The sequence below is a fragment of the Colius striatus genome, chromosome 20 (assembly GCF_028858725.1).
Source record: "Colius striatus isolate bColStr4 chromosome 20, bColStr4.1.hap1, whole genome shotgun sequence".
Classification (NCBI taxonomy): Eukaryota; Metazoa; Chordata; class Aves; order Coliiformes; family Coliidae; genus Colius; species Colius striatus.
In genome coordinates, this window is record NC_084778.1 from 4,113,232 (window position 1) to 4,131,011 (window position 17,780).

The 17,780-nt window shown below is 40.4% G+C and overlaps 1 protein-coding gene across 6 annotated transcripts in view; it reads left to right on the forward strand.

The window, feature by feature from the left end:
• Positions 1-17,780, forward strand: part of SPECC1 (sperm antigen with calponin homology and coiled-coil domains 1) — a 91,067-nt gene that overhangs the window by 21,220 nt on the left and 52,067 nt on the right. For 5 of the 6 annotated variants that reach the window (XM_062012353.1, XM_062012352.1, XM_062012357.1 and 2 more), the window contains exon 3: positions 55-187. In XM_062012353.1, coding sequence (XP_061868337.1) covers positions 55-187 — 133 coding nt within the window. Of the gene's footprint in view, positions 1-54; positions 188-9,697; positions 9,970-17,780 lie in introns of those variants that run through there. The other variant, XM_062012355.1, reaches the window with a different exon arrangement.

The following is a 17,780-nucleotide window of genomic DNA, read 5'->3' on the forward strand; positions in this document are numbered from 1 at the left end:
CCTTGATGGGAATATTGAAGGTCTTTAATTCTGGTTGCTCACAATCTGTTGCAGCTGAAGAGGGCGAGCAGTGATGACATGCTTACCAAACCTGGGGCAGCAGCAGCAGGAGTCTCCAGGCTGAGGAAGACCATTACAACAGGAGCAATTTCTGAGCTTGCTGAGAGTCGACTGAAGCCCAGCACAGGTAAATAAAAAACGATTATGCAAGACAGCCTACTTTATATGAAGTGTTCTGTGCGTGTTGATTTGTTGAGATCTTCACAGAGGTTTCCTCATCCCACCTTGTAGCACAGCTATAACTTACTGCTGTGATACTTACGACGAGACATACTGTGCCTTGCAGGCTGGCCTTGTGCTGCATCCTACACCCGACGAGTCGGTAATCCAAACCCGAAAGTGAGAAGGAGGGGTTTGGGGGAGCCCCCGCGACAGTGCTGCCGGCCCTGCCGAGCCTTGGGCGGACACGCGGTGGCGCCGGCGGCCCGGCCCGGCCCCAGTACCACACAGTCTGCTCTCTGGAGAGCAAGACATCAATTACAAAGCTTTCTCTTCTTTTTTTAACGTTTTGATTACGTTATCAATAGCGTTCTGTCTTCACTCTCTACTGAATGAGCAGAGCGGTTACCCTGCTGCTCCTGAGACAAGGCAGAGATATGAGAACAGAAAACCAGCTCTTGCATCTTCATATATGGCTTGTGCTCCTAAGCTACAGTGTGGCATGCTCTCTACCTCAATGTTAGCCCCATCAGCTTGTTCCCACTGGTTTCAAATCTAAGCCTGTTTCTAACAGCAGCGACACCATCTGCATATCAAGGGCTTCTGTGCAAATGCTTTGGTTTCCCCCAGGAGCTCAGCAAACACTTGCTTTTGTCTGCTCCCTGGTGGCATTTCCAAGGGAATGTGAGATCATATTAAATTTGACCATGACCTCGCTATTTGTCACAGCCTTTGCAGGGTTTGGCAGTGTAACAGAACAATGTTACTAACCAGAAAGGGGGTTCTGGGCTGGAGATGGGGGGGGAGTGAAATTCTTTAAATACTTCCCCCCACCCCTGAAAGAAAATTATGCATCTTGTAATAGCTTAAATGCTTCACTGTAACCCAATGACAGATCCTGTTTTGCAGTTAATCAATGTGTAAATAAATTTAATAGTGACTAGTAATCCAAAGGCATTTGAGATTTACCAGCCAGTAAAGAGGCATGATGCTGGCAAAAGATGCTTGGGAGGAGTAACATGAGGAGAAGAAAACCTGTACAGATGATGCAGCATAGGATCCTGGGAATGCAGCCAGGGAAACAGCACTGCAGGGAGTCCAAAATGGAATACATATGTCAGATACAAAAATACTAGCACTGGAATAGAGAGCCCTCTTCTGCATGCACGTATAATAACTGGGATTGGAGAAGGAATAACATTTGTGATGATGATTGCTTTAAATACAAATGGCTTATGGAGGCCAAGTTACATCTGGGTATTCTTTTGCCAATTTAAAAATTAGATCATTAGCTCAGACCTCATATATTGCTTTGTATCAGCATTTGTAGAAGTATGAATGGGAATATCAGTGCTAAGCAAAAAGGATTCAAGTGTGGAGCTATGTATATTGTGTCAATAAACACTAAGAATATATGTGCTACCCCTCTAAAATTCATTTTAATCTAGAGAGAAGTGTGCTAGGTGTTATGGGGCTATTACAGGTGTGTGTACAAAAAGACCCAAATCTTACATATCTTATTTTTCACAGTTTCCTGATTTCCATAGCCCAAAAGGATGCTTTTAAATCTAGCTGTATTCTGAGAATGTGTCACTATCATGACCACTGAAAGATCTTGGACAATAGTGAGCAAGGTCACAAAGCTGAATGCTACTTTTAAATTGTCATACTATGAAAAAATATCAATAGGCACATTATAATGTAGTCTGTTGTTGCTAAGAGGAAAAATAAAAATTGGATGAGACAGAGGACACAAGATGTTCTTGGGAACATAAGTAAAAAGGAGAGAACATTTTCTGCTGCTATATTTTATTGAAGTGGCATCCCAAATAGTCTCTGTGATCAAGGCTACACTGCAATGCTAACCGACTGTGGAGCTCATCCAAGTAAGAATGTTCCTGTAGCTGGAAAATGCAGATGTTTGTGTACATAGTGAACTGTAAATCTTGAATTTTGTTCTGAAACTACTTTCTCTGGCTTGTTTGGTTGCCTTCCTCAGTTCTGTGTTTTCCTTTCATGTCTTAACTGCAGGCATCATGTCTCCCCCTTCCCCTTGCTTGTGGTTTTTAGTTTGGGCTTTGTCTGTCTGTTATTCAAGTGGGAAATTTGATTATTTTACTGAAGCGATATTATATTAGTTCCAGCTATACTCTGGTACTCAGTATTCCAGTCTTGTGTAAGAAGGATTGAAAGAAACGAGATATGGAAATAAGAAAAAAAGCTTGTTTCTTTCATCTTTGGGTGTGACTGTCCCAACATTTATGTGTTGACCTTGAGCAATAGCATGTGTTCCCAATGCTGCAGATAATAAATAATTAACATCAAGATTGCTTGTTTAAATAGACTTGCTTCTATGCTGCCCTTGCTGCAGTTTTAAGTTATTCATTCTAGCCTTTTGCTGACATAACTACCCCTGCCTGCCGTGTTGGAAGCTAAGGCAGTAAATCATACGTGATTTAAGGAGAGGTGAGGCCAATCTCACGTCTCCATTCTTGGCAAGTGGAGCTGAGCAAATAGAACTGGAGACAGATTCTGCCTGGAAGTTCTGTGCTGTGATATTTGGCTTTGTCACTGCTTGGCAGTTTTGAAATCCCAAGTAATGGGAAATGACACACAGGGAGAAATAAATGTCTTGGATTCAGCTTCCTTATTCCCAGTGTTATGTCCTTCCATGTACCCTCCTGAAGTAGCAATTTGGTTTTATGTTAAAAGCAAACTTACAGAGCTCTTGCACTGTTTTTAATGTTTCAGCAGATGCAAAAGAGCTGGGAAAATTGCAAAACAGGAGAAAGAGGTCACTAATATTGGAAGATGTTGATGTTAATGCATGCATTTGTAAAGCCATCCAATACATGAAGCCATCTAGTAAACAAATTATTTTTAAACATTGAGGTAGAGAAGTTTATATCTTCATGAAAAACTAGGACTATCTTCTCCTTAAGGTTCAGGATTACAGGAAATCACTAATTTTTCAGATACTAATCCTTTGAGATTTGCAAGCTAAATAACCTTAAATAATGCAGTTTCACAGAGACTTTCAGAGCTGCTTATGTGATCATATACCTCTCAGGAAGAGCTCTGCATTGTAGAACTGATATGCAAATGGAAAATGTGAAGTTTAGACAAGTGAAATTATTTGCTCAATGGATCCTAGAAGTCACTTAAAATCGTTGCTCTCAGTTATGTCATTCACTCCCTACAAACTCCCAATTCAAGCACTTTCTGAAAATTTCCCTCAAGACTGTCTCATTTAATCATATTCATGTGCTTCCCTGGTGTTCTTTCAGTGCCAGCAGCTATTATCTGTCAGGTTTGACAGGAACCAAAGAAAGTCTTATATTGGCCATTGGAAAAGAGCTCAATCCAGGGCGTGCAACTGGGCTGGGCTGTGAGCACATAATCTGAAAGTATTTAGAATTTAGGCATCCCTGATCCTCACAAATATATTGATTTTGATATCAAGCTCTGCCTGCTCCAATATGGAATATCAGTTATCCTTGAAATGTAAGTAAAAGCTGTACTTTTTCTCCACCAGAAATGGCTATTTATGCTTAAAATGGGAAAAATCAATAATCGTCCCCCATTTTCAGCCAAAGCTGAAAAGTGTGTTGCTTTCTGTATGTGCCTGCTGAGTTGATTAACATCAATGGTTGAAGCCAGTGCTAATTCAGGAGCATAGAGGAGGGAAACTCAAAGATATTAAGAGCTTCCATTATCTCCTAGGCATCTAGCATTGAGACTCTGAACTCTGCAGGTTACCCAGACAAAAGCTACTAATCCCAGAATGGAACATTTCCAGCATTAGAAATGAAGCTGTGCAATCCATGCTGTTGTAGTAACCCCAGTAAATTAAATAGTAAAAGAAATATACCAAGAAGTTTACCATAATCAGTGAAGGCTATAGAAGGACCTGAAGTCCATATTCTGTTGTGGAACAGTTTGATTTGAACACTAGTCAGTTCCAATAAGGAGGGCCTCTGCTTTGGTGAAGTTTTATGTGAATTGTTGCTCCCATTCCTGCCCAGTCGTCAGAGTAAACAACCCAGTGAGTAAATATGATACCTGTATATCTTCAATTCCTTCCTAGTCCTACTAGAGCACATACCATTAGGCTATTGCTGTTTGCTTGCCATGTACTTTGTGTAAAAAGAATAATCTTGGTTTCCCTCTAAAATAGTTGCTTGTGGCTTTTTTTGTATTGATAGTGATGATATTCAGAAAAGAGAGGCTTTAACTAAATGAGGCCAGTTGACCACTTCCAGCATTGGTGTTGGTGCTGTGAAAGTATCAGCATCACTTGTGAAACCTGGATGAGTTCAGTTGTGGTTGATTTTAGAGAAGAGACTGATGTGTGGTTTTATTGCACAGATCCCTCATTAGATATGCTTCTTTCCCATCAAAATTGAAAATGTGTCAGACTACAGATTTCAGAGCTTCCTGCACATTTATAGAATTGTCATTTCAAGATTCCTATTAGAGAGTAGGATAGGAACTCTATCAAATTTATAGTCTTCTTTCTGCTAAGTTCTCTGCTTGGTGAGTGTTTGTCACTTCCTGATGTGGGGTAATCATTGAAGTTAATGTGAAGCTAATACAGACCAGAAGCCTTTGCTGCATGGTCAGAAAAATCAAGAAAAGTATTTTTTTAATAGAAGCTTTCTTTAAAAAATACTTGAAAAAATTGTAATTGACAGTTTAGTTCTTCATCACATGCTAATGCACCCCAATTAGAACAGGAAAAAGGAAAGTGATTTCTTTTGAAGGACAGCTGTCTGACCTTGGGGCCCTTTTACTCTCCCATATATCAGTTTTTGACAGGGCCTGCTTTTTGTGATCTCACATCAAAGGACTACTACAGGTTTGTAGAAAGGTTGCTGTACTTTGCATGCAGAGTCGTTACTGTCTCATTTTTCTCGTGGAAAAAATAGACAAGTGTGAGGGACACTAATGAGATTGGTACGTTCTGTTCCAAAAGACTTCACTAGAAACCAAATGACTGATTGCATCTGGGGTTTCTCAGGAACAATAAATATGCTTTAAAGCTTCATCTGGAATGCTAGTTGCATTTTTCTACCCTTACCAGGTACAAGACACAGCTCTTGCATAATTTTTCTTCTTATGAAAAAGATTCTATCTCCAGACTTGATATAGAAAGGAAAAGAAACCAAAAAGATTGCTTTGTCCAAATGTCATTCAAATAGGCAAAAAGTGCTGCTGGAATTGAACATGCAAAACAATGTGGAAGTGCATGTCTACATTTACATCCATAGCTCTTTGTGTAGCTGGATACACATGTACATCTAAACATGCATAAATATCTGCATGCTTGGTTGTAACAAATCGGTGCAGTGTGAATCTCAACCTTAACCTCTGTGACATTACTTAGCAAGCTAGTTCCTCTATCTGTGATTTCCCCAGGTAATTCATATGTCCACTTCTGATGCCTTTGCTGAAAAAAAATTCCTGTATGATGTTTGTTGACATGTCAGATTTTCACTCTTCTAATCTTTGCTCTGTCTTTCTGTAACCCATGGACAGTTCTACATCTGAGAATTGCTTGGAGTGGGCACTGCTTCACATGACTGTTCTTCAGAATTTTTTCCCCTTTGATAAATATATTACTCTAGTAGGATATTTTAATCAGAAAAGGCTCATATTCCAGGAGGGCAGAAGGAGTTCACTAGTTTGTTAATGAAATAACTGTGGTTTTATTAAACTCTATCTGTTGGCTCACAGTCTCAGTCTCGTGGTTCCTTGAACTAGAGGGATCCATCAATGGATGCTCTCTTCTTGCTCTGAAGGTAGTACATGAAGGTCAACTGGCATAATTGTTCTTGTGTTCTGTTACTGGCTGTGTTGTGTGAACCCCCTTCCATAACTGCGAATGGAGTGAGGCAATGCATTTTAGTCACTCTCTGTTGGGATTTCTGATACCTGATCCTGTCAAGGATAACAGCTTCTTTGAGAAGCATTCACAGGCTGTCTGCAGTGATCTTGCATTATTAAACAAGTAAGAATTAACTTCTGCTGACAACACTGTCTGCAGTATGTACCTTTTTCTGTTTTGTGGCTGTCCTAATCTGCTGCACAATTTAAATTTACTGCACTGAATCTCCATTAACACAGTCTGAGATTTTTGCATACAACTTCTTGTTAAAACAGCCTGTGAAATAGAGACCCTTTTCTCTGTTGTATATTCCTCTCAATGACTTGGTTGGCACATGTTTACCACCCTGGGACCTGAGCCAGTGTGGTAGTGATGTTGAAATGCTAAATCTTAAAGACTGTAATAACTTGACTCCTCAAATTGTTGACAGTTAATTGGCTCAAGCCAACATGTATAGGGAAGATTAAATCTGTAAGCAAACTGTGATGGTCACCAAAGCCTTGCTAGGGTACATAAACAGAAATGGGAGCATGCTTGGATGATCCAGGAGTGGTACAAATCTAGGACTTCTCAGTTTGTTTTCATTTCTTTTGAGACTTCTCTACTGAAGTTGTTCAGCAAAGTCAACACAATCTTGTCCTGACTACCTACCCTAGGTTAATTATCAGCTTTCCTTCAGCTGATTTGAAGATAAATGATCCTTAACAAAAATTCTCTGGGCTTAAATGTATCACAGGCAGAATGTCTTGGCATAGTGCCATGTGTTTGCACTTGAAGAATGGGAGGGAGCAAAAGAAAGGAATGCAAAGCTGGCCTGGTCTAACAAGTATGCATATCAGGAGAGGGCTTGGCATTCCTTGTGTCTTTTTTCCACTGTTTTTCTTCAGCAGCTTTGGCTTACGTTAGATTTTAGTACTGTAAAGTAAGAGAGTAGATTGACAGCTACATCTCAGATAGGTTCCTGGAAGGCTGTAATTCCATGCCACCAACACAACTATGACCTCACCAAGTATCCTCACAATAAGATATTTGTTTTTAGCATGGTTATTCATGGCAAGTAAGTCCTGTAATTTAACTACTGAGTTGAAAGAATTATGTATATTCCATCTTGAGTAATTCATTCCCATTCTCACTGTATAGTAAATGTGTGTTTGTCGGGTTTTATTGGCAGTCCCACAAGTGGTAGCAACAAAGGACGAGTCAACCAGGGGATGAGCCTAGGAAGATACCATGTAATTAGCTTTATAGATGAAATTGTTCATTCATTTTTATATCTTTATTACTGAGGAAGAAGGAAAAATAATGTAAAATGTGCAGGTAACAAATAGTTGCCTAAAGATTTAGCCCTACATTTGCTGTAATTTATTACCTAGTCACCACACCAGAAGTCGTGCTTGCCATTATTCCTTTTTCTTCAGTTTGAGCTGCAAGCTCCACAAACAGTAATCTCTTATTCATGACTTCTGCTCAGGTTAGAGCTGTATTTTAAAATTCATGCCTCACCTTTCACTATGGACTTGGCCTAGAGGTCTTTAGTCTGAACTCATTCTCCCTGTCATGGTCTTAGAATGTTCTGATTTATGTTTTGTGCCACTGTCCAAAGGAACAGATTGGTTCATCCAGTCACGACTCTTCTACAGACTTCAGGTGTGTTTGTTCTGACTCAGTAATTATATTTTGTAATTACTCCAGGCTTGCACTCTGTTACACTATTCCCTTTTGTGTTACTAAAATAGAAGGCAGGTGTTGAAATAGTAAATGCTCAGTGTTTGGATTTATCAGCCCAAGAGATTATCTTGGCTAATGCAATCCCTCTGGTGAATCTTGTTGAAGGAAAGCAGAAGTTGCTCTTTAATCCATAATAACAAGAAAATGTCTTTGTCTTGGAGATATGTTTCAACAGCAGTTGGAGGACATTTGTATTTGTACCTTTGAGAGGGCAAGTTGAGCATCCATACTAGTAAAATACAAGACTTAAAGACTAAGTTAACTTTAGAAGTAGAATGCACTATCAAGAAACCTTTTTTAAAGGACTTGTATAGCTTAATCATTAAAGCATCTTATACTTGGCATGTCGTAGGACAGAAGTAAATGGGAGTTTTGTTTAATGTTGTCCAAATATGGACAACTGTATGAAGACTTTTAGCTTTATCAGAGAAAGAACGATGCATAACTTGAAGACAGACAACTAACTCACCTTGTTATACTGAAATCATAGCAAAATTCTAATATACTTGAATGATTTCCCAACTAGCTAAGATTCATTTCTATATGTTTTATTTTCTGTTTTGAGCCTAGGATATATATTAGTTAATTATTTCTCAAATTGTTTTTAACTGTTAAGGGAAATTGTTGAAACCAGCACTTTGAGAAGATGATTCTGTTACCTATTCATGTAATGGAAAGTGATCACTGGACTAATTCATTAGTATTGTTTCCCATGTTCATCGTGAGTCTGTTAGTGAGGAGCAACTTTATTTCTTTCTCTGAAAGATGGGCTGTTGGCCAGTCTCTGTGGATAGGCCTGTCTTGTGCAGCTGCTCTTTTGGTTCTAGTTGCAGTCAAATATTGATGATAGATATACAGTAGGTAGATCATATTTGTGGTTGCAGCTGATGGATGTACTATTGACTATGAGGTTTAATGGTTGGGTTTTTTCCAGTGCTTGCAAGGAACTAGTATGAGGGGAATTTTGGAAATCACTGCAATAGTTTTTTAGAAAAACTAAACCACCATGTTCTTGCTTCAACCACGAGAATTAGGTATTAACAGTATTCTGTGTATCCTGTACATTTGTTTTTCCCGTAGGGAGGTGAACCTGCAGTGTGCTGACTGTTCTCAGCACCAATTGAGGCTGAGAAGAGCTGGGGATGCTGAGGCTCTTTCAGGAATAGCCCCAGAGGCTATCAGAACAGGTCTGACAGACAGGACTTTTCAGAAAGCACTTATGCTCACAATCATGGGAGCCCAGTCTCTGTTTGCAGTGTCTTTTAGGTATTTAAGTTTTCAGAAGATGCTGAGCATTTCTGAAATTTGGTCCTCTAATGCACATGACAGTTCAGTTAAGAGCCGCCCTTAACCAGCTGCATAGGTGTGTCTCTGCTTCACAATGTCCTCCGGCGGATGGGCAGAGTCTGCCCCATGGTACGCATGCTTCAGGTATTGGGAACTGGGGGCAAAATGACTTCTGTTTTTGCTGTGGAGGCATTTGACTGTTTTTGTCTTCTCTGAGGGTCTGTCTGTCCTTCATTCCCTGCTGCATTTCAGTGTTTTGTTTGGAAATTCCCTAGTGCATGGTCTAGAAACAGCCCCCTGGCCATTCACCCCTCTGCAGCCACGGCTGCTCTGGGGCACTGGAGCTCTGCTCGAGTCTCTGAGCCAAGTTCTTGTCTGGTGGAGCTCGGTTCTTGGCTTCAACGGTACTTTCCTCGGAACCGGCTGCAGTTTGCACTTTCTGCCCCTGGGTGGCTTACCCTGCTCGGCGAGTCACTCCTTTCTCTGCGAGCTCCCTCGTTCTTTCTCTGCCTCTTTCTCCCCCTCCTTTTATTCCAGCAGTCAGGCAGCTAATTAACTGCACAGGCCGGCCTTCGGTGCATAATATTGTAATGAGGTAGGAGGGAGAGCCCCAGCTGCTCCAGCATGAGCAGCAGGCTCAGTTCCTGGTGCCAGGAACTAGGAAGGAGCTGACTTCTTTTTCCCTGTTCAAGTTGACTGAAGCGTAGCCGTTAAAAGCAGACAGAGGCAGGTCCGCCTCTGACACCGAGCATGAGCGGGGCGCCGGGGTCCTAGAGGAGCTCGGGGAAGAGCCGGGGAGTGACCGAAGATGGGCAACCAGCCTGGGCGAGCGGAGGAGCACGACCAAGGTCTGTAAGGACCATCCGGAATGCCGAGGACTGCCTGCGGCTTTCGGGGCTGTTCCTGCAGGGGATGGGGTTTTGTTCTTCGGAGGGCGGGGGGGTTTAACCGCCGTCTCCCACTGAGCGAAAAGGGAGACTGTTGTCAGAGCTGATGGCTTCGAGCCTGCTAGAGAAATCACTACTATTTACCTTGAGCCTTGTAAATACTGCTTGGTACTGCTGTGTACCTGAGATCACAGCACCATCTGTAGGGAAGCTTTTTCTGAAAGAAATCCTTTGCTGGTTGGAACAGAATTCCTACAAGGGAGGGACTCGATTGCTTGACAGATATTATTTTATACAGCCTGCATGATGCAGCTAAAAGAGTTACAAAGCTGATCTAGTGATGTACATGCAACTTGTCAGGATCTGCAGCTTGGCTGTGTTGGCCATGATGTTAGCCTTCACCATTGTTCGTGGCCTGAGGCCTGAAATTTTCCAGGCCTTAGAATTTAAAATGCCTTTGTGGAAGGTCTTCCCTGCATTGTCCTTTCAGAAATGTGGTGCTTTGCATGTTAATCAGTAGCAGATTTTATAGAAAGCCAAGAGCTAGTATCAGATACATCTTAATTCTCCTTGTGCCAAATGCCTATACTGCACTCTAAGAAGGCTGGTAATTTGTTCCCGATGCTGTAGTACTGTTTTGGTTGCCTTTTGATTTATTTTGCTTGTTTCTCAAATGTCGAGTGAGGAAAAAATCCTCAAATAAGTAGACCCACTGACTTCCGCAGTTTCTTTCTTAGTTTCTGTTTGAGCTTAGAATCCTTTAACATACAGAAAATTGGAACTGGTTGTATGTCCTGCCACTCTGTTTCTTACTGTTGCCATGGGAATTTCATTCACAAAGTTCCATTAAAGTTATTGCTTGATCAGAGTTTCTTAATAGCTGCATATCAAATCTGAAGTTATAGTTTTAAAAGCAAATACCTATGTACCTGATCTCTAGTAATGTTGGGAAAGCAAGAGGCTGACAACACTGCATTGCTACTCTAGGATCTCTCACAATAGATCTGCCAGTGAGTGCTGGAACAGCAGTTAGGTGTAGTGGAGAATTCTCTAGCAGTATGTTAATCAGCAGGCTAATGAAGAACATAAAAGCTGCCAGTATCCAGTCACCAGAAGAAATGCTGCCCTAAGGGAAAGCTAAACTTTAGGCTGGACAGTATGGCTGCCTACATCCCCAGTCCCTGAAATCTATATTTCACTGGCCACTGGCAATTATAGAAGCCTTGCTGGAACCAAACATGTTACTGTCATTTGAGGAGAGATAGTACTGATAATAAACTGAGGGAAAGATGGGTAATGGCATGGGGAGGTACACTGTTAACTTCTGATCAGTTTGAGAAAACTGACTCTGATTTTACTGGGCCAGTGGGAGAATTTGAACAGCTTATTGCTATTAACATAGATGATAAGTGAGCATGCAGACCCCCTATGGGTTTTGAAAATCTTTCATTCTTTGTCTTCTCCTTTCTTTGATTTTATTTTTTTTATTGAAGAGGAAAGAGTTCTGCCTCTGTTGCATCTCAACAATTTAAAAACTATTCTAAGTGTAAGCTGTGCTAAGTCTTGGTTTAATACATCCTCACTGTTCATATGACTGAAAACCACAGCATTCTGTATTGAACTACGTTCTCAAAGCTCTGTTTAATCATGGAAAAAAGTTGCAGGAACATTTCTGCTGACAACATAAATTCTGACAACATATTCCTGGCTTTGGAAGTCGGAGGATAACATAAAGATATCTGAAGCAGAGTTGGAGTTTTGATAACTAGAATGCAAAACTTTTTTGTTTCACATTAGAATGTGGTACATGGAAGTATCTCTTTTAGGCTTTGCTTTGCTTGGATGAACTTTATTCAACTCTCATTTAGGAATACCTACATCTTGGACAACTGTGGTACTGTAAGTTTGATCCCTTTGGAGTACCCAAAATAAAACACTTGTTCTTCCTATTGGTGACACTGAAGTCTTTAAAAATCTGATCCTAAATGATTCCATTATATTATTATGATATAGATAATAACCTAGAGTAAAGTACTTAATTTTTATAGACTTATGAGAGCGTGAGGTACTGGAATAGGTTTGTCTATAACAGGAATAACAGGACATGAGGATGCATGGCTTTTGGCTAACAAGGTTATAGTTCTAAGATAAAGATATATTTGGTTTCAAAACTAAATAAAATAATACAGGTCCCAGAATCAACACTTTCAGAGTCTGACAGTGCCCACGAGAATGATCCTAACTCTGTACCTGACAGTCAAGATTTGCAATATAAAGATACAGCTGTGATAACCCCAGGCTCTATGTGGGCTGGTTGATGCTGCCAAGGAACAGGAAGGAAATTATTGCCCACAAGCTGAGCAGTTTGAAGTTAACATGTTAATACAGGGGAATTGGAAAGAAATGTAACTAGCTGAGAGAGACTGGGATTATGGAGATGTGAAGACAGAGAAAGGGAAGGCACCGTACATTGCATCTTTCTTGCAAAGTAATCCACTGCTAGTATCATCTAATGTATGTGTTTTGAACAGGAGATGTACAAGGCTCTCTAACAACCCAGTATCATCTGGTTTTAAGTTAATTCACGTGTTGTGAGGAGTGTAAGAGCGTCTAAAAAGGATTTGATGAGATTACTTGTTATAATGTTAGCTTCTATAGCCTTTCCCTAACTTCTAATTTAGAACTTCTTTTAAAACACTTCTGCCATCATTTGTAAGAGTTTTTGTTTTGTGGTGTGTGGCCCAAGTTTGCATAACTTGTTGGCCAAAACTCTGCTACTTGCAAGTGGGTGCTTTCCCTGCTGTGCCTGAGTGCTCTGAGCAATCATAAAGTATATGGAGGTTTATGATGAAAAGACCTGTAAAGTAGTACAGAAAAAGGTGTAAAAATTACTGTAGCTTGTCTGAGAGTTTTCTGCTTTTGAAACTGGCTACCATGAGCTAAAGGAACTGCTAGTAAATGCAAGCACAGTCCAGAGCACCTGTGTGAGATGGAACATTTCATGGGAGTGGTATGGAAGAATACAGTGTTACCCAGTGCACCATATTTACTGAGAGAAAGCCTTTCAAACATTAGCTTGCCTTGGAAACAGTGAGGCAGCCTGGTTTTCTGAAGAGGAGTGCTAAGATTCTTTAACACTGGTTGACACGGTGATGGTGTGGTTTTGTTTATCCTCTAAGCATCTGCAGGTGATAGGATGATTAATATCTTTGGGAAGAGGTGGAAAAAATTACTCAATATGTACAAAAACCTTTTTGAAAGAAGCAGTTGAATGGGAAATATTAGATCCTCTAGTTGGAACAAGATGATGGGTGGGGTTATCCAAGGGTTAGACTTTTTTTTGGGACTGTGCTTATTTGTAAAACATGCTTACATGGCTTGGATGAGAATATCAAGTGTCAGTGAATACACTAAGCCAGTATTGATCTGTTTTCTTATGTCTGTTTTGTCCTGACTTAGGGGTGGCTTCATTTTGTGTTTGAGGAAGGGATTCTTCACTGTAGGACATACAGTTTGTAAAACATACAGAGACTTTTAAGATAAAAGATACTATAGAAATACATTATTTCTTGTGATTTCTGTTTTTCTTTTTTGGGGTGTGTAGTCAAATATTTTCTGGATACTCTCTTTAGTCTCTCTCATCTACTTCTCTTCCTTTTTCCTTTCTTCTAAATATGGGAGCCATTCATTTTAACTCTGTTACATGTCAGCACATCACTTCTGCCAAGCAAGAGCTCAAGAGAACAGATGAGTTTAATGATGGTGTGAGGGAAAGGGAGGGAGGCGAAAGGGGCCAGCAAAGCTAATGAATCACATAACAGCTTTCATGGAAATAGCGACGGCAAGTCATGTCCTCTTCAAGCTCGAGCAGTGAGCTGTAGACCTTTTGTTCCCAGTGCAGCCAACAAACCACAATTTGCTCTCCAGTGGATAGTTTAATTCCTTAGTCACCTCTTCCTCCCACGAGTCATTCTTGCATGGGGGTTTTACAAACGCTCTCATTCTTCAGAGTAGTAACACACTGCTGATTAAACTGGTATTGAAGACATTTATTTTCCCCTGGAGGGTAACTTTTACTTGTCATAAGCCTCTCTTCCAAGGCCAGATAGGGCCAGCTCTGTTGATTAGTCTTGTGATGTGAGTTGAGTGGACTGACATTATTAAATCATTTGAGAAATACCAATGAACAGATGTCAAATGGCAGTAGTCTTTTCTGCTCTGCAGGCCAGCGAAACAAGTACAGCCAAGAGACTATGTCACAGTTTGGACTGACCTCTTAGAGGAATTTAGTCATAAGTATGACTAACTTTCTGTCTCTGAAATTATATATTGGAGGCAGAGTGAAGTGAGGTCCCCTGGTCCCAAGGTGAGAGGCCAATGAATGCTAGATTAATGGAGGAGATCGATAAGTTCTCCTACACTAAAGGAAGGGCCTTTCCAGCAGTTTCCAGCATTGACTGGAAGACTGTGCTGAGTGGGAGTACTTTGTGGGCAGGACCAAGACTTTTACAAGAAGAACTTTAAGGGCATGTCAGGCAGCAGGATGTGGTTTATGCATTTTGTTTTGTGTTAGATTGTTTTGCTGATGAAAATTAAAGCCATTCTTGCATGAAGGCAGGGAGCTTCTGCTCAGAATCTGACTGAATGAGCTGGTAGCAAGAGCTTGTCCTATGGCGTATTGTTCTTTTGCCCCGCTGCCGGTGGTGTCTTAAAATCTATCAATAGTACATCAATATGATAGGAAATGGAAAAGCTAATTTTCTCAGAGATTGTTTTATTAATTTAGTTGGTGCAGTGATAAAGAAACAGCCAGTGGATGGCTGTGGTTGTGTGTTGGTTCTGACACAATATTAAATGACTCAAGTGAGGGGAGAGGTTGAAAGGAGGAGGAGGGAATAATGCTGACCTTGGAGAAAAAACCAAGCCAATTCTTTTTGTTTGGGTTATATTTGGCTTCTCAAGATATTAAAGTTATAAAACTATCCAAAGAAACTTGAGCAAATACTATACCTTGGTTTTCCCACTGAAACCTGCCAGAGCCCAGGAGGTATTCAGGAGTTTGTTCAGGGGCAGATCTGTGTTTTGAAGCTTCTACTACTATGTCAGCAAAGTAATTTCTTTCAATTTTTTTTTTTCTCTTTTGAATTCCTCCTCTACTAATTTACTCCTCATAAAATCTCCTGATTTCCACTGGGAATGTAGCTTTTGGAACAACATGAAATTGTAAAAGTGAAGCAAAGTACTTCTCTGATTTCATTGGCACTGTAATTTGATTTTTCTGTGATTCTCAGACTGCCACTAGCAGGTCAACAAATCTTTCCATCTTTCATTATTTGTTTCAGTATTTTCCCATGCTGTATGTCTGTGCAACTTGAGCATCATGATTAAAGGTGATACAAAAGTGAGGATCTGTGATGATAATAGACACTACTAGATTTTCCATGCATCAACTTTTTTCTTCCTATAATCCATAGTAGATGTGTTCATAGATGTCTTCTGAAATGTTCCATCTATTATATATGGGACATAAATGTTTTTCCATAAGCACCAGTAGATATGGATTGCATGTTCTGAGGCAACTACTCTGTCCTGTGTGATCTGTGTTCATTGGTTAGTTTGCTCAGGCTGCAGAACATCACCAGAACTGCATTTTTCTACCCTTTTAATTAGTCTGCAAAGTACACAACTAGCAAACTCTATATTTTTATCAACAGTGAATTTGATTTTGATGATTGGAAAAGTATACCCTTGGGAAAATGTAAAGCTGACATGAGTTTGCAGGGTCCGTTTTGAGCATGCATAAGGGGGTATGTTGGCTGAAGCAGGGACATATTTCTTCAGTTCATTACTAAAATGAAAGAACTGCACAGTTTTTGTGTCTTGATTGGAATTTGTTCAAATGCTTGGGAAAAATGTAAGGGACTAAGTAAATGTGTCCATGTCTTGTGAGCAGAGTTACATTCCTCTCATTTTTGTCAGATGCTTTGGTGCTAACTGTTAAACTTCACCAGTGAAAGGGGGACACTACTGAAGCAAATAAGAATTTTCCCAGTTACTTCAGTGAAATTGTATTTGTTAATGTATGGAAAAGGCCTTCAGGGACATGATGCATTTAGTCATCTCACATATTGCACTTATATTGGGTGATTCATCTTTCTTCCCCTACTGAATTGTACTTAATCTGAAACCTTTCTTGCACATTTTTTTTTGCCATGGACTGGTGAACAATATTCAGGATAATGTGATGAATGGTAATTCAGCAGAGGTCATTCCCCATGCTTGTGCAGAAGAGAACCAGCTCAGCAGTAAGGTCCATTACTCACAATGAGCAACTGGTGAGGACGGGACTGAGTTTGCATGAGCATCAGTCCTTGCAAGGACTGGTGCTCTCTGCTCAGAGAAAGCTCACAGCGTCAACTCCCTGAGAGCACAGTAGCCCTGGTGTTTGTCTGTCTGCAGTGTGATAAAATAGTTGCTAAATTGCAGCTTGTAGCAAAACAGTAACATTTTACCTCTTCCAAGGGTAAAAGAAAAACAGGAAAACCCGGTATGTCCCAACAGAAGCAGGTCTAAGTCTTGTTCCTAAGAGCATGTAATGTCAGCCATAGTGCTGGTACTGTAATGCTGGAAAGGAGTAAGGCAGTTGTGTCACCTCCATCCCCAGCTGAGAATGGAAAGTGTGCTTCAGAAACGTGGGCAATTTATTTAAATCTTCAAAGGTTTTTAAACCTCATTAGAGTGGAAGGTTGTATGCAGAAGACAGACGGGTTTTGGCTGGCTAAAGCAATGTACAGAAATATTTAATGTTATGTTTCCAGGCCTCCTAAAGTACATGTCAGTAACTTTGCTTAACCTGAAGCTGAGTATCCATTCTGTCCATGGGTCCTAGGCTTATGATCTGTCTTTCCCAAAAGTGAGAGACACGAAGCTTAGATAGCATTTCTCGAGACTTTTTCTGAGCAAAAGCTGGTGAGGATGAAGGCATCAGAAGGGAAGGGACAGTGCTCTTTGAGAGTCTGAGGACATTTCCACAGTCCTTATCTTCTAGATCTTGAGAAATGCTGCTTTCATAAAACCTTGTTGAGTTTGAAGAATGGACTAATCATGTCAGAAATTACTCTCAGCCTCCTCCACACAGTTTTCTTTGAGGCTGGTTGACCGTGAAAAGTCTTTGACTGATCTTTTAATTAAAAAGCTCATTTTTTTTACCAAGGAGTTGAGACTGTTCCTGCTTTGAAGTGGGCAAATTCTTATAGATAAACATCTCATTATGTTTATTCCCCTCTCCCCTTCTGTCTCCTTTTCTTGATGTGTCTCATCCTGTGTTGATAGTTTTAATGATATCAGTACAGTTCCTAGTATGAGCTGTTCAGGACAGTGCTAGCTGAGTCCCTTTTCACTATACTAGGCAGTGCTAAAGCTCTGGATGAGCTGTGGAAACTAAATTGCAGTCCTCTCCCCACCCCCTCACTGAAGCAGACTGGAAATGACAATAAAACTGGGTTTATTATGTGGTCATCACATTTTATTAAACAAAAGGCAATTGTAATACCAATGCAGTGCATACTGGTTATTAAGCAAATTAAAAACCAAATAAAAGGCCTCTAGCTTTTAAGTTCTGCCCTTTGTTTTAAGGGAGGAGGAGAAATCTCTTTTCATGTTTCCATTTGTGATCTCTATTTTCCCCCCACTCTTTCTGGATTAGCAGGGCTTGAGAGTTCATGAGGAAAGAAGTTATTTTGGCTCAGTCAGTCCTGGCCTTTTGGCCAAGC